The 24,947-nt window shown below is 38.0% G+C and overlaps 7 protein-coding genes across 10 annotated transcripts; 4 read left to right on the forward strand and 3 right to left on the reverse strand.

The window, feature by feature from the left end:
* Positions 1 to 204: 204 nt before the first annotated feature.
* Positions 205 to 2,412, reverse strand: LOC18587639 (FAD-dependent oxidoreductase family protein). The gene has a single exon (XM_007011556.3). It carries the CDS (start codon positions 1,659 to 1,661, stop codon positions 426 to 428), a length of 1,236 nt encoding a protein of 411 aa, XP_007011618.3. The 5' UTR covers positions 1,662 to 2,412; the 3' UTR covers positions 205 to 425.
* Positions 2,413 to 3,393: 981 nt separating this feature from the next.
* LOC18587640 (trifunctional UDP-glucose 4,6-dehydratase/UDP-4-keto-6-deoxy-D-glucose 3,5-epimerase/UDP-4-keto-L-rhamnose-reductase RHM2-like) lies at positions 3,394 to 7,648 on the reverse strand. 2 transcript variants are annotated; one of them, XM_088809950.1, is made up of 4 exons: positions 7,553 to 7,648; positions 7,316 to 7,389; positions 4,207 to 5,778; positions 3,394 to 4,113 (listed from the first exon to the last, which is right to left on the reverse strand). In XM_088809950.1, exons 3-4 carry the CDS (start codon positions 5,740 to 5,742, stop codon positions 3,670 to 3,672), a joined length of 1,980 nt encoding a protein of 659 aa, XP_088666076.1. In that variant the 5' UTR covers positions 5,743 to 5,778; positions 7,316 to 7,389; positions 7,553 to 7,648; the 3' UTR covers positions 3,394 to 3,669. The 2 variants fall into 2 exon arrangements, with proteins under 2 accessions (XP_088666076.1, XP_088666075.1); XM_088809949.1 differs by having other exon boundaries at positions 7,545 to 7,622.
* Positions 7,416 to 12,069, reverse strand: LOC18587642 (cytochrome P450 714A1-like). Of its 3 annotated transcripts, none has more exons than XM_088809952.1 (6): positions 11,701 to 12,069; positions 10,149 to 10,375; positions 9,808 to 10,061; positions 9,351 to 9,717; positions 8,796 to 9,258; positions 7,416 to 8,024 (listed from the first exon to the last, which is right to left on the reverse strand). In XM_088809952.1, the coding sequence occupies exons 1-5, from the start codon at positions 11,987 to 11,989 to the stop codon at positions 8,833 to 8,835; spliced, it is 1,563 nt and encodes a 520-aa protein (XP_088666078.1). In that variant the 5' UTR covers positions 11,990 to 12,069; the 3' UTR covers positions 7,416 to 8,024; positions 8,796 to 8,832. The 3 variants fall into 3 exon arrangements, with proteins under 3 accessions (XP_088666078.1, XP_088666077.1, XP_007011621.3); XM_088809951.1 differs by lacking the exon at positions 7,416 to 8,024 and adding an exon at positions 8,406 to 8,642; XM_007011559.3 differs by lacking the exon at positions 7,416 to 8,024 and having other exon boundaries at positions 8,721 to 9,258.
* On the forward strand, positions 7,836 to 8,188 carry LOC18587641 (EG45-like domain containing protein). The gene has a single exon (XM_018128465.2). It carries the CDS (start codon positions 7,848 to 7,850, stop codon positions 8,094 to 8,096), a length of 249 nt encoding a protein of 82 aa, XP_017983954.2. The 5' UTR covers positions 7,836 to 7,847; the 3' UTR covers positions 8,097 to 8,188.
* Positions 12,070 to 13,430: 1,361 nt separating the features above from the next.
* On the forward strand, positions 13,431 to 14,163 carry LOC18587643 (EG45-like domain containing protein). Its single transcript, XM_018126758.2, has 3 exons — positions 13,431 to 13,589; positions 13,685 to 13,964; positions 14,077 to 14,163. Exons 1-3 carry the CDS (start codon positions 13,442 to 13,444, stop codon positions 14,081 to 14,083), a joined length of 435 nt encoding a protein of 144 aa, XP_017982247.2. The 5' UTR covers positions 13,431 to 13,441; the 3' UTR covers positions 14,084 to 14,163.
* Positions 14,164 to 15,601: 1,438 nt separating this feature from the next.
* Positions 15,602 to 17,775, forward strand: LOC18587644 (serine/arginine-rich splicing factor RSZ22A-like). Its single transcript, XM_018128163.2, has 6 exons — positions 15,602 to 15,733; positions 15,884 to 15,996; positions 16,180 to 16,268; positions 16,928 to 17,144; positions 17,232 to 17,345; positions 17,580 to 17,775. The coding sequence occupies exons 2-6, from the start codon at positions 15,908 to 15,910 to the stop codon at positions 17,614 to 17,616; spliced, it is 546 nt and encodes a 181-aa protein (XP_017983652.2). The 5' UTR covers positions 15,602 to 15,733; positions 15,884 to 15,907; the 3' UTR covers positions 17,617 to 17,775.
* Positions 17,776 to 19,914: 2,139 nt separating this feature from the next.
* Positions 19,915 to 24,562, forward strand: CNGC14 (cyclic nucleotide-gated channel 14). Its single transcript, XM_018128393.2, has 7 exons — positions 19,915 to 20,616; positions 20,703 to 21,231; positions 21,526 to 21,738; positions 21,867 to 22,168; positions 22,394 to 22,505; positions 23,293 to 23,529; positions 23,625 to 24,562. The coding sequence occupies exons 1-7, from the start codon at positions 20,588 to 20,590 to the stop codon at positions 24,354 to 24,356; spliced, it is 2,154 nt and encodes a 717-aa protein (XP_017983882.2). The 5' UTR covers positions 19,915 to 20,587; the 3' UTR covers positions 24,357 to 24,562.
* Positions 24,563 to 24,947: the final 385 nt, after the last annotated feature.

Raw genomic sequence — 24,947 nt, forward strand, 5'->3', positions numbered from 1 at the left:
TCTTTTGTTGGCTTAGTCCTGAAGTTCTGCTTTCAGGTATTGGAATCTTAGTGCTTTAATGGTTGTAGTCAAATCGAAGATGGTCTTAACTTGAACTTGTGTCGTACAACTTTTCAACGTGCAAAAACTCTCTAGGCTATAGATTCGATATGTTTGCTTATGATAAAATGTATGAAAAAGAAGAAAAATGGAAGAATGCTGGTGTTTGGGCTAAACTGATGACTAGTTTATACATAAAACATATGAGGTTGAGACATAGATATCACTAAGACCGCACGCAACATAGAGTGGCTACCGATAGCAAACTAGAAATGTTATCATTTCTCTTTGGAGATTGGACAAAAGAAGAAAGATTCGGGGGGGGGGGGGGGGGCGCGGTGTGGAGGGGAATGGGCACAATGAATAGAAATTTGTTTATGGTTCCGTCACAGTGCACTTGTCAATAGCCCAACTTGGTCTTCAAAGTCTTTAACGTTTCCGCCCGGATGCTCCTTGAATCTTGCTATCCTAAAATGCTTTAGCTCAATTCCTTCTGCCTTTCCAGTAAGCACGAGATCAGCCAGTATCCTTCCAATCACCGGCGCCATCTTGAATCCATGGCCGGAAAAACCTCCACCTATCACCACATCCTTCCCAAACTCCCCTCCCAGAAAATCAAGCACGAAATCTTCATCCGGGGTCATCGAGTACACGCACAATTGAGTTGCAGCAGGTCCACTTGAATCAACGGACCCTCTGAAAGTCTCCTCAATCCATTGCTTCAAGGAGCTGGGAATGACTCCAGGTCCCCATGTCCTCTTATCAGGGTCGCAAGGATACCCTCCATGCACTGCTACTTTGATCAGCCCTGGGTACTCCAACGATGGTGTGCCATACATGTATGGCTTCCCATAGCTAGCGAATGTCGGAAAATCACTTTCAATTGCGTACTTAGCCTCGTGCCCCTCCTTGATCCTCCAATAACACACATTTGTTTCCAGAGGTTGAATGGGCAGCTCAACCCCACTGACCTTCTTGACTAACTTTCTCATCCAAGAGCCCGCTGTCACCACACATTTTTTACCCCAAAACCTGTCACCGTTGCTTGTACTCACTATCACCCCGCCTTTCACCCCATCTCTGGTTACACCGTTCACCTCCGTGTTGTCCCAGAGGAATGCACCATGCTTAAGCGCCAGCATTTGGAACATTGACACCGCCTTGGTGGGCTTGATGACACCACCATGCTCGCAGGACACTCCAATCCAGCCCTCCGGGATATCAATCCTGCCGGAAAACTTTTCGGTGACTTGCTGGCGGTCGAGGACCTGGTGTGGCATGGACTTCCTTTGGCACGTGGAGATGACAGCGAGAAGGCTCTTGGCATCGGCTGGGCCCATGTCAACGTGTCGGGCCTTGAAGTAGACCCTGAAGCCAATCTCAGACTGGGCCTGCTCCCACATCTGATAGGACTCATTGACCATGTCATGGTAGTAGTCCTCGGGGTACGTTGCTCGGATGGTGCGGGACTCGCCATGCGAAGAACCCCGGTGGTGCAGAAAGTCGAACTGCTCCAGCAGTAGAGTTTTCTGGCCTCTTTTGGCTAGTTGGTATGCGGTGGAGCTGCCCATGACGCCTGCTCCCACTACGATTACGTCAAATTCATCAGCCGAATATCCCATCTCTCTCTCCCCCTTTCTCTCTCTCTGTGTCTCTCAGTGATAAGAAAAGAAATGCTTTAGCAGTTGTTTTCTGCTTGGTTGGATTGAGATATATACTCCTAGTAGGTAATTAAGATGAGATTTCAATGTACAGATCAACCCTTTGGCTGGAAATTCCATTATTGCCATTCGATGATCTGTTTCCCTTCCGATTTAATACATATGGAGATAGTTGGCACCTTCACTCCACAGCCAAGAAAAGAAAAAAAATCAAATTCTAAAAGCCGAAAACGATAAGTATTAGTTGGATAATGAATGGGCTATAACAACAAAATGGAAATAATTCTTCCATAGAAGTAAAACTATTGAAAAGTGAGGATACTTTGTTTTTAGTTCAAAATGACAGCGAAGAATATTCGTAGCAAAAATGAGCAAACACAAGAACTAGACAAGGTAGAGGATCGTCCAATTTTGATCTAACTGAACAGTTGTCAGGGCCATTTCCACGTGGTACATTTAATACTGTACGTCAACAGTGAAGCCAAAATACCCGGATTCCCTTCCTGCAATTTGTCTTTGGCAGCCAAGGAAATTATGATTATGTTTGGCCAATCATCATGATCACTGCATTGGCACGATTCGATGCATCTTCGTTCGGATTCCCACATTAAGCTCTGATGATAAGATTGCTTAGTTTGAAACAAAACTTGGGTCGTCCTTCATGTGTTTATTTCCTTTTTCTCCCTTCAATTGTCTAATCAATTAAGTAAGATGCATGTCCAAGATTGATATTGACTAGAAAATGCTAAAACGTCAGGAAAATTATAATGAAGAATTTGAAGGCGTCTTGGGATATAGATTAACGTGTAAATCCAATCCTTTCAGCCGCAATTAAGCTGGGAATGGGGAACTTTGTCAGATGGTGCAACATGTTCACTTTCGTCACCGTCCATTTGTTCTATTCTATATAATCAGAAAACCAATCTTTTGCTTTCTATAATGGCCTAATTAAACTAATGCGCCTCCCTTTTGCTTTTTGGAAGTGAAAGGTGGATATTTTTTTGGGCATGAAAATGGGAACGAAATTGTTTAGCCGACTAATGAGTGACAATCAGCCATGATTCACGAGGCACTCAGAATTGTGACAAACGAGCTCTAACCAATGTTTGGGCAACAGGAAATTTTGATTAGTTAGGTACAGGTTAGTAGTTGGGAGTTCTTTGGATCTTTGGTGCCTAATTGCATCACGAATCACGTGTGTATATTTAGAGAGTTCTTCAACAGATATGGTCCAGCGTCTGCATCACCAAGGACAAATGAATTTTCATGTCATAGCTGACTGACAAAGAGATCAGAACAAAAGATCGAGTCATCCTCCACCACCTATAGCTGTATTCAAGTTAACAGTAATAGATGATCCTTCTGCTGGCAATGGAATATTTTTATTTGGGCACACTGCACGTGTTTGCAAGCTGTGAATGTCTCTTGTTTTAGAGGATTTGGGTTTTAGCTTCCATGTTGGGTCCAAGCTGTTGGCTGGAAATTAATGGTCCTTCTTGGCCCCATCACAATGGCGGTTGGACGCTGCCTGTGGGACTGTTGTAGGGCAACCAGCAACCAAGCCACTGGCATAACTAAACTGATTCAAGCACTATTTCCTTTTTATCCAGGATCAGTTGCACAAAATTTTATCCGGGCATCGTCGATTGATGAAATGACCTGGCGAGAACGTTAAATATACACTGCATTGTGCAATAGATGCATGGTAGTAGGAGGCTTAAGCTTTAGACAGGGAAAAGGCAATAAAAAAAAGTTGAAAATACTGACTTTTAATTGTGAAATAACAAGGGAGCATGTGGGCTAAATGTTAGTCATTCAGGTGAATGAACAATATGGCCATAATTAACTTGAGAAAGAATAATGCAAGTGAAGAAAACTAGGAAAAAACCAGATAATCTTATCTTAAGTTTCTGATCCCTCCAACCTAAAACTGTAGCTAAGGCTCTCCTCTATTTGAATGATGAGTATTTTATGTCTTTTTGTTAGGCTTGAAGACATACTTGATGATTGAATCCTTAATGGACAACAATTCGGGAAATTCTTTCTTTAGCTTTGCTGCATCCAACTCATTGTTACTCCTTGGTGCTACAATCACCTTAGCCTGTTCTTCCAAGCTGAAGTTTTTCCATTTGAATTGAGGATTTATGTATGCACTGTACATCTCTAAGATCTCGTTGTGGCTTATAACTCCTGGATTGGTGAAGTTCCATATCCCTCTGCAGTTCCTCTTTGCCATCTCGATCGAGATCAGTAGGAGCTCATCTAGCACTGTCATGCTGTTTGGTATATTCACCACTTTGTTGTAGCGGGTTATCTTTGTTATGAAGTTCCGAGGGTTGCTAAGATCTGATGAAATTGGCATTCGAACTCTGAGAGTGCAGACATTGTCATACTCTTGTAGAAGCTCCTCAACCTGAAAAATGTAGTACATACTACAGATTAAATGGCGAAAATAGCTAAAACCATTGCTGAAAAGTAACAAAAAGGAAAAGTCCTTCAATGTCACCATAGCCTTGGTCTTAGAATAGAAGGAACCGATGAAGTTGGGCTTATCTTCCTCTTTGAATCCAATGCCTGATCCTAGTGGATGCTCTTTATCATATTCGAAAATACAGCCAGTTGCAAAGTTCATCAGCAGAAGATCATGCTCTCTGCAAACATCAGCAAGATTTAATGTCCCTACTACATTCGTCCTTATAGTTTCAACCTTATGTGATTCGCACCAATCAACATTAGGCCTCCCAGTAACCCCAGCTGCATTAAACACATGTGTGGGTTGTACTCGCCTAATATCTTCCACAAGTGACCTCCTATCTTCTAGTCTTCCTCTCCCATACTCGAATACGATATTCTTTTCTGCGCAAAGATTTCCCAACAAACCACCAATCCAACCAGTTCTTCCATATATCAAGAATTTCAGTCTTGAAGAGTCAGCACAATCACCTTCCATTCTATTTTTGCAATTTTCAGATTGTAAGAAAAATGCATTATCATCGGAATAAGTCGTTACTGAGAGATACGGGTGTGGACTGAGGGCAGCAGATACATCACCCCACCAATCAGAGTTACTAGTATACCACTCCATCGTCATCTTTAACCCTTCCTCCCAAGAAGTCCTTTCTTTCCAGCCAAGCTTCTTGAGTTTTTGATCATCCAAGAAGTATCTCTGATCATTGAAAGGTCTATCTTGAACAAATTTGATAGCTTCTTTAGGGTTCAAACCAAAGAGCTTGCAAATGTCCTCTGCAACGTCAATGACTCGTCTTTCCCTTTTAGTGCCAATATTGTACACATGCCCTACGACCCCTTTATGCAGAATCACATCAAAAGCCTCTGCAACATCATCAGAGTGTAGATAGCTTCTCACATTTGTGCCATTGCCATGAATTGGCAACTCCCTACCTTTCATAGCAAGGAGGATTAATTTGGGGATGAGCTTTTCTGGATATTGGTTAGGACCATAGACATTATTGCCCCTAGTAGTAATTATTGGAAGGCCATAAGACCTATGATAAGCCATGACCAGCATTTCAGCCCCTGCTTTGGTGGCAGAGTAAGGATTTGTGGGAAGCAGCTGAGAAGCCTCAGGATTTCCAATGTCAGTTTCCATGTCAGTTTCTCCATAAACTTCATCGGTGCTCACATGAATGAACCTCTTGATCTGCTTTGACACCTTGCAGGCTTCAAGAAGTACATGGGTGCCATAAATATTATTGTTAGTGAATTCAAAGGAGTTTCCAAATGAATTATCAACATGGGTTTGGGCAGCAAAGTGCATTATAGTATCAATATCCTCGGCTACCAGAAGATAGTTAAGAAGATCAGTACAAATGATATCACCCTTGACAAATTTGAAGTTCGGAGAGGAGAAACATGGCTGGAGATTCTTGAGGCTGGAACAGTAGTCTAACTTGTCAAGAGCCACGATCTTGTACTCAGGGTAGTTATTGATCAGTCTACTTGTCACATGGGAGGCAATGAAACCGGCTGCACCCGTTATCAGGATTTTTTTGGGTGCATAAGGAGCAGGTTCAGAAGACATCCTCGGTTTTCTTTCTCTGGTCTCAATATGCTAGCACTGCATAAAGTATTCCAAAGAAAACAAAAAGATTCAACAAGAAATTATGATTAAAACATTGGATGAGCAAAGGTTAAATGCATATAAGTATCTAGTGCAACTTCAATCCTCTCAAAATATGCATATTTTATCGGTAAAATCACTCAAAAAAAGATACTACAAACATTCACTGCATGTACTCTCTACAGAATGCAGATAAGGCATTTAAATCATCTTCATTTAGAAACTTAAAATGAATATCAGAATCGAAAATGGAAAGAACCATAATCCAACATACACTGATCATCTAATTCTCCCAAAAATTGTCAACAACTCTTGCCCGAAATGATGCCATATCTGCAAGAAGAGCTTTATCCAAGATGGTATTCGATGCTATGACATGAAAGTTCTCTTCGTGGCAAATCTAATGTAAATGGAAAGAAAGAAAGGGAAAAACCAACACACATGGCAATGCATTGCACAAGAAGAATGTGTCTATTATTGGGAGAGGAGCAGATTCACGTGATTCGAAAAGAGTGGCGAAACAGGTGATGGAAGACATGATGGAGTGGAAATAGAAGAAAGCTTGGATCAAATCTTGAGTCATAAGTTCAGGGTTGTTAGAGATTAAGAAGGTCTCTGACTTTGTGCTAAGGCTACAACTCATGTAACGTGTTATTCATCCCGACGGTCTTCCAGCTTCAGATCAACCATGGACGCTGACCTTATCTTTTATTTTCCCATAAAATTCCAGTAATTAGAGAATTTAAACTTGGTTCATTTATCCAAAAAAGGAAAAGAAATTGAATTTGTTAGATTTAGGGATAGAGATTATAACATATAGTCCTAGAATATATATATATCATTTTATCTTTTGTGAACCTGAATTTGTTAGATTTCAAAGCTAGATTTTATCTTATCTCTTTTATAGATTTACTCACGGTTAGGTAATTTATTAATAAAAAAAGAATTCGAACCCATACTTTTTAAGTAGAGATCAAATACTAATCAATGAATTAAATACTCAAGTGCTTACGATTAAGTAGTTTCATGCTTCGTATGTTTGTAAAATGCACCAGAAATCACTTTGCTTAGCTGCTCAGGTCATGCAATAAGCAAAATTTCAGACAATGTTTGTGACTATTTTAGCAAATTAACTTACACACGTATGACACTCTCTAATCAAGACATATATGCATAGAAATTTATCTAAAATAACTACCAAAATGCTACATTTAATCTTTCCATTAGACATGATTTATTGAGGGGAAAACTTTGTCTCTTACTGGAATGACTCTAAAAACTCAACATTATGGGTCTCAAATTACTCTTTTATTCATTGAAAACTAACCCATATCCATAACTGTATTAAGACCTATAAAAGCAATTGCAAAAGTCTATCCATTGTATTTATATATTAAAATAAAAACGAATCACTTAACAGATGAATTAGTGAAGTCAAGTATTTCGTGTGAAAATGTTCTTTACACTTCTAAAGATCTGGCACCATCAGATGAAGGCTAGCCCTTTCTTATGATTCCTTAATAAAAATCCTTACCTTTAAAAAAAAAAAAGTTGTCTCTTACAAATCTATTCATGGGAAAAGTTCAGGCTCAAGGCTGCATGCCCGACCTGCATGTAAAACAAAAGAGTAGTCATTCCAGAGAAGGTAGTAACTTCGTTTTTGACAAAAGGAAAGTTACTTTTATGGCATTTTGGATCCTCTCAAGGCCCTATAAAAACGTTCCTCTACGTGACCGTTTGAAGCATCAAAGAAGAGTTCTTACAGCCTTACCAGTGAGTTCTTGAGAACTACTCCCTTAGCTTTAGGTAAATGGCATTGCAAGTAAAGAAGACCCTCTTCCTGCTCATTGCGTTACTATTATTTAGTTTGACATCGGCTCAAAATTCTGGGATAGCAACTTACTACACCCCTTCCTGCATGCGTAAGCTTTCGGCAACATTCTTTCTTAGTTTTTGATTCTAACTAAGATGTTCGGAATCTTATATCTAATGAAGGGTTTTCTTTCTGTTTTATTGTTCTTGTTGGAGCAGCGTCTGCTTGTTATGGATTTGAGGATCAAGGGGTAATGATCGCAGCAGCAAGTGAAGCAATATGGAACAATGGGGCAGCTTGTGGCCAACTCTACCAGGTGAATTGCCTTAGTGGGACAAATGCAGGCACCCCAATGCCGTGTCAGGGGCGTGGAGTGGTGGTGGTGAAGATTGTAGACCGTTGTCCCGCCGGGTGCAGGGGTACAATTGACCTGTCACAAGAAGCATTCGCCCTCATTGCCGATCCTAATTCTGGAGTTATAAACATCTCTTACCAACAGTAAGCGCCATTAGTGTTACATTAAAATTAGCTGCTGTCAGTGCACTTAATCTACAGTTCCTTGACGCTTCAGTCTTCACTACTGCTATATTCGTTTTGATATGAACATATTGATGGAATGTGTTTGTACAGGGTTTAAAAGACGAGGTCCTGACACGTAGTGTTAAAAAGAAGGGCACAGCGATGTGGAATGATAATTTTCTACGCTTTACCTGTTGTTTCGTTTAGTGCTTTTGTATAATTTTGTACTATCTAATAGTTTATTTCGTTGATTTGGCATTTTTGTACTTGTCTCGATCAATAAACATGCAAGTGGATTCAAGATTTTGTACCAGAAAGGAAATTAAAAGAAACAAATATCGCTGTTGCTGATTTGACTCCTGCATTTCTGATAAACACTGGTTGGAGGTCAATGGTTTGGGCCCCTTGCTTCAACCTGACGATCCAAATGAGAAAATTTGCTTCATTTAACCAGCCTAAATGATAAGTTTTTCTGTATCCATGCCCAACCTGTGGGTGGGGTTGGGCCCAAGGGACCTGTCTTTTACCTCTGTCCAGGGGAAAATGGCTACATGGTCAGGGGATTCAATCTGAAGTCACTCAATTCAACTTAACAAGGCATTTCAGGTTAAAAAACCAACAGATGCTTCTATTTCTGTCATGGAACATTAAGAAAACAAGAAAAAGGCATAAAGCTTCATACATTGGGTTTAAGCTTCAGGCATAAAGCCAGTAGTCTGTCAGATCCTTTGTATATGGATACATACACCATGTTCAGGTTCCACAAGCATCCTAAAAGCAGGAGAATGTCGATAACTTGGAGATAGAGAGAAACTAAACCTGGAAACAATGAGGGATAGAAGAACCTTCAATTGAACCATGGCAAAGTTTTTCCCCAAGCACAGGCGAGTACCTAAACCAAATGGGATATAGCCTTGCGGGGATTTGCAAGCTTTGGAGACACCATTGATGAACCTCTCAGGCTTGAACTCATTGGCATCCGGTCCCCATAGGTCAGGATCCCGGTGCAAAGTTGGAATCAGAGTCCAAATAAATACACCTTTCGGGACCAAAATGTTTCCAATTCGAGTCTCTTTGAGCGCCTCCCTAGACACGAATGCTGCTGGGGGGTAAAGACGCATGGTTTCTTGAATCACCATAGTCACCTGCAAGGAATTAAAACACATGGTTTACCAACTTATATGTGGTAATGAAAACTTTTAGGGAATCAAAGGAATATTGCAGAGCATGCGTGTACCGTTTTCAATCGAGAAATCGAGTCTGCATCAGGCAGGCCATTCTTGCAAACTTGAGCCACCTCTGCTTGAATACGAGATTGCCACCCTGGATGCAGAGCCAGTAGCATCAAACACCAGGAGGCAGTGATGGCAGTTGTCTCATGGCCAGCGAAGTATATGTTCTTGCAATTATCAACTATGAACTGCTGAGAGGAAGCCTTGCCTACATAGGCATCATTGACAGCGCCCTCTAATATTAGCTGCATCAAATCTTTTTGACACGAAGATTTGTCTACACATTCCTGCTGGCGTCCTTCGACTGTCTCCCAAATCAACAATTCTACCTCTCTTTCCAATGTGCTGATCTTCTTCTTGGTGGAAAGAAATCTGCCAATCCATTATTAGTACAATGCGAATTGAAAACACTAGTACAATGCCGATCATGAGGTGTGAAATATATATATTGGGATATTGTACCTTGAATTATTGAGCCCAAAGACAATGCCTGGCTTGTTAATTATGGTGGTTTGAAGAGTCCTAAGCTTGGCGAAAATCTCTTTGCCTTTAGCATAAGAGCTCCCAAAACATGCCCTGGCAATGACATCGGCTGAAACGCTCCTTAAATCCCCATCCACATTGATTTCCGCCCGCAAACCGCCTTCTGCTTCAATGATTGTTTCCCATTTTTTCAGCAATGGCTCTGTTGATTCTACCATAAGCCCCACCATGCCCTGACAGATATACCAAATGGTCCCAACTTACAACGTTTCTACGCCAGATAAACATAAAATATTTATGAACGGCTTGCGAAATATTACCTTAACCTTGTCCATGAAGAACTCTGGGGCAATGATCTTCCTTTGATGGGCCCATAAATGGCCATTGGCTCTTATGACACCATTGCCGAGCATGGGTCGAAGAGCCTTGGTCATGTAAGAAGCCTTGCCCAAATGCAAAGTATTCAACTGGTTCATTTCCTTCACCAGCTCAAGGTCATTCACGTACAAATGTTGCCTAAGCCCCGTCGAATATGTGTATATTTGACCTGCATCAATTTCAACTGGGGTTAATATTAATTTTGTAAATAACTAATATATGCAAAAAGATTCATTGGTTGAATCAAACTTGGAATTGGGTTTTCAATTTTTAATTTTGATAGTAATATAGTAATAAATCGTCATGGTTAAATCAGAAAAGAAATTCAAACTCGACCTAATCCATAAAATATTTTCTAAAAAACCTTTACTCTTATTTTTAATTTAACTTCTTCTTAATTTACTAGTAAAATAATGTATCATGTTTAGATGTTGTTATCACTTGCACACTATACAATAATAAAATAACGACCGAGGGTAGCTACTTGTTTTGGTGTTGGCATCTTTGATGTGGGAATATGCTGCTATATGCCAAAAATTATAAAATAAAGTTAAATAATTAATAATTAGCAGTAAAAATATTAATTTATAAATGAAGAATTATTAAGAGGGGTTCTAGTGTATTTTAGCACACAATCATTGTTTTTTTTTTTCAGATTAAATATTATTTTGAGTCATTGTCATCAGGCTTACACTTATATTGATGTAGTATAATAATATTCATTTTAAATCCAAAAGAAAAGTCTATAAGATAGTTTATTTTAATCAAGTCTAAACAAATACCCAAAGCCAGATAATTTCATCTAAATTTTCGTTGTTTTTTTATTTTTTTCTCTTTAATCTTTACGAGATTAAAATAAATTTTTGATTGTGATATATTTTATATTAAAAATTTAATTTTTTTTTATAATATATGTGTTTTTAATATATGTATATATATAAAAAAGAAAAAGACATCATTTTGGGACATTTTGAAAATGAAAGATGAACAAAGAAAAAGAGATGAAGAAAGAATATAAATATTTTAATTTATGTTTTTCAATAATTTGTTTATAATTTTTTTTTGTATTGAATTTGTTTGTGTTTAATACACACTGTAATTCTCAATCTGGAAGAAAAAACAAGAAGATAGCTTTCAGAATCAAGAAAACATAACAAGCTACCTATATGTTAAGAAATTGTTTGCTTTCACTTTAAAATCTCTTTCCGAATATTACAAAAGGGAAGAGAAGGAAGAAAACAAAAATGGAAGACGTCTTTGTTTTGAGCCAACATTGTACATTTGGCACTTAGAAATGGACTGTCATGCGAGACATTTCGTAAGAATGCAAAAAGTTTCAAACATTTTCCGGGAAAAATGACCCCTTTCTGTCAGTTTCAACAGAAAGTTGTCTTCCTTGACTGAGATTTTGATCTTTGTTTATCTTTCTGTATGATCAAAACACACGGATATGTATGAATTTGTTGAGGAAATGATCAAATACATGGCTCTTACCGTATTCCTTTCTCCAATGATCAAGATACGGGAAGAGGGTGGAAGTGTAGTCATGGCCAACAATTTCACTGTGACTCCGAGTCTTCTTTGCCTGCAACTGGATTTGCTGCATCTCGGCTACATTCCCGTAGAGAAAAGAAGGAGGAGGCCCTCTGATGCCTTGCATGCAGAGCTTCCTTCTCAGCCTTCGAGACTTGAGCCAGCTCTTGCAGTACTGATGAAAGACGTAGCAAACGACTCCAGCGAGGGCTAGCGAAGAAAGGGTTCTGAAGAGGAGAAGGAATTCCATTTCTTGAGTTTAATTTCTCAAGTACTGGAGGTGGCGGTGGTACTAGCCAAAACTTTTTTGTATTTGTGTATGAATATGTCTATCGCTAGCTTATTTTTTTTATAGGATGGGGGAGATTCAGGTGACATTAATGCGAAGTAGATTAGCGTTAAGCAAGTAGACATTAACCTACAAACAGATAGGGACCGGTGGACCAGCATGATGTGAAGTATACATGTACATGATGCTCCTCAATTCTTCTATAACATCCAATGAAAAATGATTGGAGGCCAACAGGGCCAGGAGAGGTCACCTTTGAACTTGACAAGCTGTTTATCGGAGGGAAGATCATATAGAGGTAAATTCAATGGACGGAGTAGAGAAAACAAATTAAGGTATATGTATATTACGTGTAATAAAGTCCTGATTTTAAGGATTTCTTTTGCTCATTTTTTGGATTTTTGTCTCGAATAGGACATTAACCACCTCCTATCATTATTTAAATAATTTTTTTTTCATTTTTCAAAAAAATTTAATATATATATTAATGGTATAAAGAGGAATATAAGTGATTAAACCTAATTATAAAACGAACAAGTATTTTGCAAGCTAAGTTAATGGATTGATATTTCCCAACAATATTTAACTCACTATGGACGATAATTTTATAATTTTCTTTAGAGAAAATTTTCAAAAAAAAAATTCTTTAGAGTTATTTGGGGTTGACTTTTGTATGTCTTGAACAAACGCACATGCATACTTTGAAAACTAAAGATGATAAAAATATTTGGGCTTCAATCTCTAAGCTAAGTACTTTAAGGAGACCTTGAGAAGTGGTTATCAAAAGAAAAATAATAATAATAATATATATAGCTAGCTGTAGCAATCCATGCTTGCAATCCTGTAAAGTTGAAGTTGATGTAGGCAAGGACTGGTCGAGCAAATTAGGTTAATATCATTTCATTTGGGTTAGAAAGTAAGAAAGAAATGGATTAGTCGTCGACAAATATAATCTTACAATAAACAAATCTGACCCTTTGGTCAAGTGGCAAATCTGACTCGACATTTCTGGTTCCATCCCTTTGTAGCTTACCATGCAACAAAAGACCAGGCCGCATATATGCATAAACCCCCCACTTTCACTTCGTAAACCTCATAAAGCCTGCTTTAGCGGCCGACCGTATGGAAAGTTTGATCTCAAAACCTTGGAACCAGGCCTTGGGTGATCATTTCATTGTAAAGAAAAGGGAATATCCTTCTTAATCACCACCATTTTCAGGCATTTTAGCTATGTATAATCGGCCTGTGCATTGTACATAACTATCTAGAATATAAAAATACCAAAGCTTTCAGAGATTAATGCTCTCAGACCTTAAGTATAAATACATGGCATTCCTTCCCATTTGATCACCACTCAAACTCACAGGAAAAGCTAGCTTCTTTTTGCTTTGTTATAAAGAAGATATACACTGCATGCCTGCCAAAGACGATATGGCATTGCCCTATTTCCGCATCCTTTCCATTACCCTCGTTGTTGTTGCTTCCTGCTTAAGTCACCTCCCTTTACTGTCAAATGCTCAAGAAGCTGGCACTGCGACCTACTACACCCCTCCCTATACACGTAAAACATCTCAAATTAAAACAAAAGTAGCCTCATTTTTTGCATTGTAATTTATCTTCTGAGTTGTTTTCTTTCTTTCTTTCTTTCTTCTGCAGCTTCTGCTTGCTACGGTTACGAGGAGCAGGGAACCATGATTGCAACAGCAAGTGATGAAATTTGGAACGACGGCGGGGCATGTGGGCAAATGTATCAGGTCACTTGTGTTAGCGGAACAAACGAAGGGACCCCGTATCCTTGCTGGGGAAGTGGGACGGTGGAGGTTAAGATCGTGGACCATTGCCCCGCCGGGTGTAGAGGAACCATTGACTTGTCACAAGAGGCATTTGCCTCCATTGCTGATCCTGATTCTGGTGTTATAAACATCTCTTATCAACAGTACGTACCATATATTATACATATTATTATATCCATCCATCTCCTATAAATAAAAAAAGAAAGGACATATATTTAAAAACGAAAAGAGTAATTGTTGATTTGAATTTTGCAGGGTTTGAAGGATGACTCGAGAGTACATTCATTTATTATGGGTGCACCAATTCGGAATAAAATAATTCTAGCAATCACAATTTTGTTCCCCATTTCAATGTTGGTTTTGGATCCACTAATATTGCAAGTGGGCAAATAAAATTACTAAAGAATAAATAGTATTACACAAATATTTTTTTTCTCCCCACTCATTAGTAACCTTGTTGTGGAAGCATGATTTCTTTTCATGGGAATTATATGAGAATGATGAATAAGATCTTTGGTTCCTGAAACTTGAAAGAAAACGCTATTTGTCGCCCAATTATGTAATTCAAGCATGCAAAAACCCAAAGTGGTGGGCACCCATCAAATCATGGTAAAAGTTGAATATGATGGAACCCAATAATTACTCATACGAAATGAAAACCTTATTGTGGTAACGTAAAATCTTAGGTTAAAAATTTTAATAAGAAGAAAGATATGTCATAATTAAAGTTTATATTTGATACATGTTTAATGTATAATATTTAAATGTTATTATTTATTAATAAATATATATATATATATATTTGCGCATTTAACATCATGTATTAATGTGTATAGAAACTATACGTTAGGGGCCTGGATTAGGGACCTTCTTCCATTGCAGTTGGTGGTTGTGTCGTGGGCCGATGGTTTCCAATGGCTATTGTATGGATGACGTTTGCATGCATATATGGTGCATGGTCCCTCTTTTAGAAAGTTAGGAATGAAAGTAGAGTAGGACTAATTAATGAAAGAAAAGGAGGGGAATGAGCTGTTTCCATAGCAGAACAAGAGGGCTGCAAAATTAAATGCCTTGTTAGCACTTTCTTTGTTTATAGGTGGGAGGGTGAGAGTTGATCATTCCCCTTTTTATCTTATTAGATAAGGATGAGTATATAAAATCAAAATAATCCTTCAAAATTGATTGACTTCTCTTCATTTCAATAGATATGCTTTCAGTTTTGATCTTAGTCCATTAAAAGGGATAATCTATTTAACTATCTCAATCCATTTTCAGTATTCAAAATTTATAATCGAATTCATTGAAAAATTAAAAAAATAATAATATATTTTTTAAGATAAATTATATATTATTAATGTTTTTAAAATATACTTTATTCAAATCAAAATAATCGATTGAATTGATTAAAATAAATTAGTATAAGTTATTTTCAAGTTTTTATTATAATTTGATATCGTTCAAGATAAGTTGGTTACGGTTATTTTCGAGTCTTTATTATAATTTGGCTGATTATTTTTTATAAGATTTTGATTATTTCGATTTTTAAAATTTCAAGTTTATTTATTTAAGAAAAAAATGAAAAAGATTTGGGTCAAGTCATTGGGCATTGGGCCTGTTCTTTGATCAGCCACCAAAAGGTCACAATGGACCATATGCTATTCCTTGATGGGCTTTTTTATTCATGGCTCGATAATAAGAATGAGGGAAGTTGGTTTCGTTTTGGTACTGAATCTGGAATAAAGACTGTCAAGCAAGGGCAGTATTGGAATATTAAGCACCAACCGACTAATTATGCCGGTTTTAAAACTTGTTGCTATATAAAAAAAATCAAAAGCCCTAATTCCCCCAAAAAACAGAAGGCGGAAGCAGCTGCTACGGCCTCTCCTCTTTCCTCCTCTTCGTAACGCACCAGGTTCAGATCTCTCTGTCTTTCATTTTTTTAATTAATTTTGATTTAATTTCTTTTGTTCTTTACTTTATTGCAACATTTAAAAAAAAATATTTTTGGTTGTTGTGTTTGGTGTTGAACTGAAATTTGAATAACGTACGAATTGTTTGATAGGTTTTCTTTTGAATCCCAAAAAAAATGTCTCGCGTGTACGTGGGTAACCTTGACCCACGAGTCTCGGAGCGAGATCTTGAAGACGAGTTTCGTTGCTTTGGAGTTATTCGAAGGTAGAAGATCGTCGTACTTTACATTTTTATTTTTTTTTTTGTTTCGTGTTCCTTTGAACTGCTACATGTTACACTATAATTGTCTGTAATTTGAGCACCTTTAAAGTTTTGATTTTGTTGTCTTAATTCCTTCGAATGCTGTGTTTTGATTTGCTAAATGTTTCTCTTTTATCTTTTTTGTAGTGTATGGGTTGCTCGTAGGCCACCGGGTTATGCTTTTATTGACTTTGATGATCACAGAGATGCTGAGGATGCAATCCGTGAAATAGATGGTATTCAGACCTGATCCTCTTATATCACATAATGGCACTAGTTGCATCTTCATGTTCTGTATGGTTAGTTGTGATTCCTTTCTGGTTGGATGGGACGATGCTAGCCTTTCTTGTTAAAAAAAAAATGGATAATGCCCTGATTAGGAGCTACCACATAGTTATCGGGCTACTCTTTCTTTAGTAATAAGAAAGTATTATGATGGAAGTCATGATTTTGGGATGCCTCTGGTAGTCTCCTACTTCTGCAGAATCAGGTGAGCTCTATGAAGAATGTACTTCTGCAGTTCTACAGTTCCATGTTTATTTGTGGAGGAAGTGTGTACATGTTTGATCACAACTGAGCTGCTATTGTTGCCAAATTTGCTAATAATATGGGTCATATTACAAGGGACCCTCACTCTTTTTAATTTACTTTATAGTTAGATTTATTGTCCATAACCATCTGTTTTTATGTTGTTTTTGACATTTTTCCAGTCTAGTTTTATATCTTAGCTCCATAGTATGTAAAACTTGTAGAGGGGTCATAGTCTTTACCTCTTTTGTTCATCTAACAGCAAGTTTCTGATTTCTTTTTCTTAATGGCATCTTTAATGAGCATGAGCTTATCATTTGAGATTCGCACTATACACCATGCCTTATAAGTCGTGGATTTTGATCAGGCAAGAATGGCTGGAGAGTTGAGCTTTCTCATAATTCTAGAGGCAGAGGTGGACGTGGAGGTGGAGGTGGTCGTGGACGCTCTGGTGGTTCGGATTTGAAGTGCTATGAGTGTGGTGAGCCTGGTCATTTTGCTCGAGAATGCCGTATGCGTGGTGGTTCAGGAAGACGTCGCAGTCGCAGCCCTAGATATCGCAGGAGCCCAAGCTATGGACGCAGGTAAGGCCTTCAAACCAAACATTGTCTTATCTTTATGATTAAATGAAGTCTTAATTTGGTTGAATGACACTTACCATTTTGAAGCAGAAGTTACAGTCCTCGTGGACGATCCCCAAGACGTCGTAGTGTCTCTCCTCGTGCGCGTAGCTACAGCAGGTCTCCACCATACCGTGGTCGTGAGGAATTGCCATATGCTAATGGGTGAAGCTCCTTGAACTTTATACTAGTAGCTGTAAATGCTTTCTTCTTGTAATTTTTTTCACCAATAAGTAAGGAAGTGCATCGAGCTGATTAGGATTTTGTCACCTGTACTACACATTTTGACCATGCTCAGAGCTATGTTCATCTTAGTTTTTTTTTTTTTTTTCCTTTTATGTCACATGGTTTTGCATTATGATATATGAGTGTGAAATATTGGTACTGAATTTGGTGCAGAAATGGTGTAAGGGAACGCCGTCGAAGCAGGAGCTAAGTAGCACAAGGATGTAACTTTTATGTGAGGAGACTGGGATTAAGTGTGTTTATTGTGTTTGGACTTCAGTGCAACTATTTTAAATTGGCCCTCAGCCTCTTGGATTTGGATAAGTTTCTTTTAGTTTCTCTTTATTCTATGATGGTTTTCTTTGCTTTACTTATGCTTAATAGTCCTTTTTTCTATGTAGGAAAAAAGTTGCTTTAGATGGCCTTTATAAATTTATTGAGAAATCATTCTGGAAGTCTGCTAAAAAATTCATGCTTTTCTTTTTGTGTTGAGGTGTCTTCTGGGTCTGCCTCATTGGTTTTCTGCTTCTACACTCCCCTGGGATTTACTTCTTTGCTGCCCGGCTATGGGATCTTCAATTCTCGATGATTGTGGGTCCCATTTGGCATCATCTCTAGTTGCTACTGTTTGAATGAATCTCTCCAGCTGTGATGCACATACTCTAGTGGCATTTCTTTACTTTATCTTAAAAGGAATGAGGAGCTGCGTCAAATGCTTCTGGCAGGTACTTATATCTGTTCTACAGAAGTTGATGTTTTAGGGTCCTTACATGAGTGGGATTGGTAATTCACAGATATAATTTCTTTGCAAACTTTTGAAAATGACAACAAAAAAGATTTAGAAGGATGCAAGGATATTTTACTTACTGTTTTTGTAACATGTCTTTGGTCATTCAGCTGACAAGCAAGAATAAATTTGGAGTCTTCTACTTCTATTGGGTTGGAAAGTTGGGGAGCCGAACTTGCTTTTCTTCCTAGTGTCTTCATCTAGATCCAGATGATAATACATGATAAAAAAAGAGTGTTTGCTTTTTTTTTTTTTAATTTACTATTTGAAGTGAGTCTTCTGTCAACACTTTTTGGGGGCTACATGAAATGGGGTTTTCTGGGATGGTTGGCTTTTAGCTGCAGAACTTGATGATCTCTGAGCATGTCCCCGCAAGTTAATTATGATTCGTCCACCCAGCTATATATTGGGGTCTCTTCATAGGCTGCAAAACAAGTATAGGTGAAGTGACAATGCCTGTTCTCTTTGGTCTCTACTGGAGGATGGTAAACCTATCAAAATTTGGTGGTTGTGTTTGTGTTTTAACAGCACGGAGCTTATCTCTCTCCACATGTTTATGGTCATTGCTTAGGAATGTTAATCTTCATTGCGCCCCTTTGAATCTCTTTGCTACAAGTGAGATGGTTACGCAGCTGGACCTCATCATGGTTTTGGCCCTGTGGAATATATTAGACTCTGAAACAAGAGCAGGGATAAAGTTTTTCATATTAGGTTTCATAGGGTTCAATCATTTCAGATTGGGAATTCTTCTACTTTGAAAAGTGTCTTGATGAATTCATTATATTTTTCTGAAACTATTTTTTTTGGTATGAATATGGTCAAATGAGGGTCACACTTTTGTTTGTTTTCATTGAATCAATTTTTACCAAGTTTCCCATACATGAGTGGCAAGATGATTGCAATATACCCTTATTCCACTGAGGGTCACCTTCAAATTTACTCTCCTGTTGAATTCTTCTCCCAAGGTTTAGATCATGTTATTGGTGGCTTTGTCAGCCTCCACTTGGTTATTGATATTGAAACTTTTTAAAGTCCAGCAAAGACTTTTTCTCCCATTTTAAATGAGGGTGGGCCGGCCTGTTAACATGATTTGTCATTAAAGGCAAGGGGTGGTTGTAGCCTAATTAAAGCACATTCCATTCCAAATTGGCATTTTTTCCAGGCTTACCCCACAAAAGCGGATGCAAAATATCTTCCTTTTCAACTTAAATCCAATTGCGTGTGTCTGTACTGTATGTTAAAGCAAGACAAGGTAAAGAGGTTGTCATTCAATCTACATATGATTATGTTTCACTTGTTTTTTGGACCAAAAGAAATAGCGCAATGCCAAGTAGTTGAATCTGCTTTTTGCCTAATTCAATCAAAATATTACTTAGGATCTATCAAAATATTATATTCGGTTTTTTACTGTGATATGATATTATAATAATATAAAGAATTATAAAAGTTAAACGAGTTTGAATGGAATATTATGTGATGGAGTTAATTAATTACAATCATAAATTAGGTTAAATCAATGAAAATGTTAGATGAAGTCTTGAATCATACGTAACTTGATTACGCTAGATAATGAAAAGAATTGAAAGTGAAATTATTTCTTATATGACTCTGTGGAAACCGACGTGGCAAGAACTGGTTGGGTCGTGGGCCCCAAAACAAACTGTTCCAAACTGCCAATAACGAATCGTGCCTGCCTGCCTCCGAAGGCTAAAATAAGAGAATCAGAGGCAGAGCAGCATGTCTAATTGTCTGACTCGGGATCATGACTCACCATTTCACGCAACACAAGTTTGACAAGAGCAACTAACTTTCATTTAACGGCAAAGTGTTTTTTGTTTTAATTGGTCCTAGGAAAAAGGAAATTCAAAAGGGGGAACTCCGCCAAATCTGCTAAAAGTATCTTCCTTTCTTGGTTGCCGCCTCCAAAGTCATGGCTCTCACGTCCTTTCATACTGAACCCCTTCTTCCAAAAGTTCATAATTTGTTAAAAAAACAGTAAACTCACTGCCATGTGAGCTGTTTTTTCTATTATTTTATGGATATATATATTATTTCTTTCGTTGCTTATTAGAGGGAAGTCAAAGCACATAAAGCCAACAAATAGTGCAGAATTCATCCTTTCCTCCCCACCCCAGTTTGACCCTGCATCCTTCCTTCTGATCTCTTCTCCTTCTGCCCCCCAAATCTTGCATCTAATTACGTCAAGATTCTTTCTCTTTTTGCAGTGAAAAAGAGCTTTTTTGTTGGTATTTTACTATGTTGGTCGATATGACAAAAAGTAAGAAAGGTTTTCTTAAAGATGGTATTTTCAGATAATATCTGTTGCAGTAGAGCTGCAGCCATTTCTCTGCCAATGGTTGTTTTCACTTTACGTATGTGAGTAAGAATTACAAGGATGGAGTCCAGAAAAGAGAAACAAGTGAGGTAATCTCTGCCACATCCTCTGTTTTTCATTTCCCAATTTCTTTCTTCTTGAAATTTCGTTGATAGGGCCTTTCTTGAGTTCTCAGGTTCAACAACAATGGCAGTACACATCTAGAGAAGCCACTGCCAGTGTTCAAAGCAACAGCTCCTTTGTTGAAAACTGAAGGAGGTCTTAGTGATAGAGATAGTGGTAGCAGAATTCCCAAATTTGGAAAGTTTAAGGTTTTTCCAGAGGATCATGAGCCACGGAGGGAGAGAATTCTGGATCCTGGTAGCGAAATTTTTTTGCAATGGAACAGGATTTTCCTCTTCTGGTGCTTAGTAGCTCTATTCGTTGATCCTTTGTTTTTCTACCTGCCTTCAGTAATAAACAAAGACAAATCATCTTGTATCGATACTGATTTAAATTTAGGAATTATTGTGACATGTTTTCGGACACTTGCTGATGCATTTTACGTGTTGCATATAATCATCAAGTTCCGGACAGCTTATGTGTCGCCTATCTCCAGAGTATTTGGGAGGGGTGAACTTGTCACCGACCCAGATATGATTGCCAGGCGGTATTTGAGATCAGATTTTTTCATAGATCTAGTGGCTGCTCTCCCTCTTCCTCAGGTACTTCTACAGTATGTTTCTCCATCAATGGTTTACAACGTTGGATTTATGTTCAATTAAACCAAATGGTTTAAATTGGAGGCCTTCGATGTCGGAATGGTCTGTTTGTTTATAAATAGAATTCAAAGATTAAAGTACAGTTTGAAATCATGGAAAGTAGCTGAAATTGATGTAAATGTTGCAAGCAAAACAGCTGAAATTTGATAAGGTTATATGTTTCTTTCACAAGGTTCAATGTTTAGTCTTGAAGTTTGATAAGATTAACATCAGTTTATTCCTTTTCTTGTTTTGCAGATTGTGATATGGTTCATTATACCAGCAATCAGAAGCACCAATGCTGATTATACTAATAATGCACTTGTGCTGATTGTTCTGCTCCAGTATGTTCCTCGATTGTATCTGATCTTCCCTTTAAGCTCTCAGATTATCAAAGCCACAGGAGTCGTCACAAAGACTGCTTGGGCGGGGGCTGCATATAATCTCCTACTTTACATGTTAGCTAGCCATGTATGTAATCGTTTCTTACTCGAATTTCATCTCTTATCAGTCAAGTGTCTATCATTGTTCCCATTTTTTATTGTATCCTTCCAACTTTATGGAGTATGCATACAATGATATGGCTTCTCTTCTTGTAGGTATTAGGGGCATCCTGGTATCTATTGTCAATTGAACGACATGCAACATGTTGGAAATCTGAATGCAGAAATGAGACTAGCCCTCTGCGATGCAATCCTCATTACCTTGATTGTGCCACGTTGAATGATGGCCGTCGCCAGATATGGGAAAGCAGTACTCTTGTGTTTAGTAATTGTGATCCTAGCAATAATATCAGTTTCGACTATGGGATTTTTCAAAATGCTTTGACAAAGAAAGTATTCTCCTCAGGCTTCCTTCAGAAGTATTTCTATTGTCTGTGGTGGGGTTTGCAGAATTTAAGGTATGCCTCAAGAACATGATGTACAACAGACTACCTTTATTTCTGTTCTAAAGGTTTGTATAATATTTAGTTGGATTTATCCCTGATAGTTATAGGTTCCATTTTTCTCCATGGAACAGTTATATTTCCTGCTTTGCTTGGATGACAAATAAAAACAATTACGCTGTCCACATACTTTATTTTATGGAAAATTTTGATGTATAACTCTGCTTTCTGAATTTTCAGCTCTTATGGACAGACATTGAATACAAGCACATTTGTATGGGAAACCTTGTTTGCCATACTGATTGCCATCTTGGGTCTGGTTCTGTTTGCCCATTTAATTGGAAATATGCAGGTATTGCGGAACCCCTGCATACAATTGTTACTGCTTTTGACATTGGATCAATATATTCAGTGTTAGGATTCAATTATCACACATATTCTTCTATTGATGTCTGTTTTCTTAGTGGATTGAACCTATGGTTTTTCTCCCTTTAGACCTATGAATTTGTGTTTAAAAGTTGTTTTTCATAGGATTAATATGAGTTCCCTCTGGTTAGCTTATTTTCATGTTTCATGATGTTCTTACCTGTTTTAAACTTTAGCAGAAACAGTGTGCTCTCAATGGCAATAAGGATGCTCAACTACTAATAATTTGTTTTTTTTTTTTTTTTGGCTCAGCCAAAAGTATAGTTGTTTACATATAAATCACTGAAAATACAGTGTTGAGGTAGCATTGAAGCTATCCTGAAAAGTATAACACCTGGATACACCTTGTGACATCTTTGTAACACGTTCATTACATCTTATAACTTGCTTAGGTGCTGATCATACATTTATTACATCTTTGTAGCACAGCTCTGTTCAGGCTTTCGAATTTTTGAACTGAAATCTATCTGATGTAACAAATGGCATCAGATAAGAAATAGTAGCAAGGATTTACAACTTTTTGTAACTTGCTTAGGCCTTGATTATATACTCATTTTACATCTGTATGACACAGCTATCATGCTTTCAAATTTCTAAACTGAAATCTCTCTGATGTGATGAATAGTATCAGAAAACGAATAGCAATATGGATATTCCAACTTCTTACAAGGCCTTGATCATATAACCAATAACTATGTTGCTATGGCGTGCAGACCTACCTACAATCCATCACTGTGAGACTGGAGGAATGGAGGCTCAAACGACGAGACACTGAGGAGTGGATGAGACATCGCCAACTCCCTCAAGATCTGCGAGAACGTGTTCAGCGCTTTGTTCAGTACAAGTGGCTTGCAACTCGAGGTGTGGATGAAGAATCAATCTTACGTGCCTTACCTCCAGATCTTCGTCGAGATATCCAATGCCATCTATGCTTGGACCTTGTCCGGCGTGTAAGTTCTTCATGCTAATTTCATTTAGATTTAGTCCTAAACGTCTGACTGCTTCCAATGAAATTTCTTTACCATTGACTTTATTGCAATTTCAGGTACCCTTTTTCTCACAAATGGATGATCAGCTACTAGATGCCATATGCGAGCGCGTAGTATCCTCCTTAAGTACTCAAGGAACCTACATAGTTAGGGAAGGTGACCCAGTCACAGAGATGCTTTTTATTATCAGAGGGAGGCTAGAGAGTTCAACTACAAATGGAGGCCGGACAGGTTTCTTCAATTCAATTAATCTGAGACCAGGTGACTTTTGTGGTGAGGAGCTACTTTCATGGGCACTGCTTCCAAAATCTTCGCTGAACTTGCCTTCCTCCACTAGGACAGTAAGAGCCCTTGTTGAAGTGGAGGCCTTTGCATTAAGAGCAGAAGATCTCAAATTTGTGGCCAATCAGTTTCGACGTCTGCACAGCAAGAAGCTACAACACACCTTTCGTTATCATTCTTACCATTGGAGGACATGGGGTGCCTGCTTCATTCAAGCGGCTTGGCGTCGACACAAGAAGAGAATGATGGCCAGGAACCTCAGCGCGATGGAGTCCTTGTCATATCCTCCTGACGAGCAAGCTGCTTATGAAACAGAACAAGAGGAAGAACACACTCTTGCACCTTCGAATTCTTCCCAAGTAATACAGAATTTAGGTGTCACGATTCTAGCTTCAAGGTTTGCAGCAAACACACGGCGAGGAGCTCAGAAGATGAAGGATGTTGAAATGCCCAAGTTGCAAAAGCCTGAAGAGCCAGACTTCTCAGAAGAGCCAGATGATGACTAGTTTCCCAACCCTTATCTGCAATGGTAGCTGAAAGGAAAATCCCCATTGGTCCGATGGAGGAAGAAACTGGTTGCTGTGAAGGACGATGGTTGTCTATAGTCACAGTAATACTTTTTCTAGCCTACACTCTTTAATTTTTTTGTAGCACGACTGTTCTAACTCTGTAAAGTAATATTCGAAGTTATGCATAGTTAATTCAATTGTCATAGTGCTATATTACCATCAGGAGTTGCAAACAGGGAAAGTTAATCTGATAAAATTTATAAATTAATAAGGTTATTTTTACTCGACTTTTTTGTGTCCGGCCAAACTTTTTAAAAAATAACTAAAATGTTTCAATATCATATAATAAATAGAAAGATATTAAAAAATTTATAAACATGACGTTATACATCTTTTTAGATTAATCTTTTTCTAATAATTCCGTGACATTTACGTTTTTTTTTTACTGATGCCTTTTTTTTACCTGGAGGCCTGTGCTAACAACATTGATATGACATTGTTAGGCTCAAGTTCTTATTTCTAAGATGATCCCCAAGCACAGACTGTAGAATCCCAACTAATTAACTGCTAATATTTTCCTCCGCTAAA

The sequence above is a fragment of the Theobroma cacao genome, chromosome 9 (genome assembly GCF_053813885.1).
Source record: "Theobroma cacao isolate CCN51 chromosome 9, ASM5381388v1, whole genome shotgun sequence".
Taxonomy (NCBI): Eukaryota; Viridiplantae; Streptophyta; class Magnoliopsida; order Malvales; family Malvaceae; genus Theobroma; species Theobroma cacao.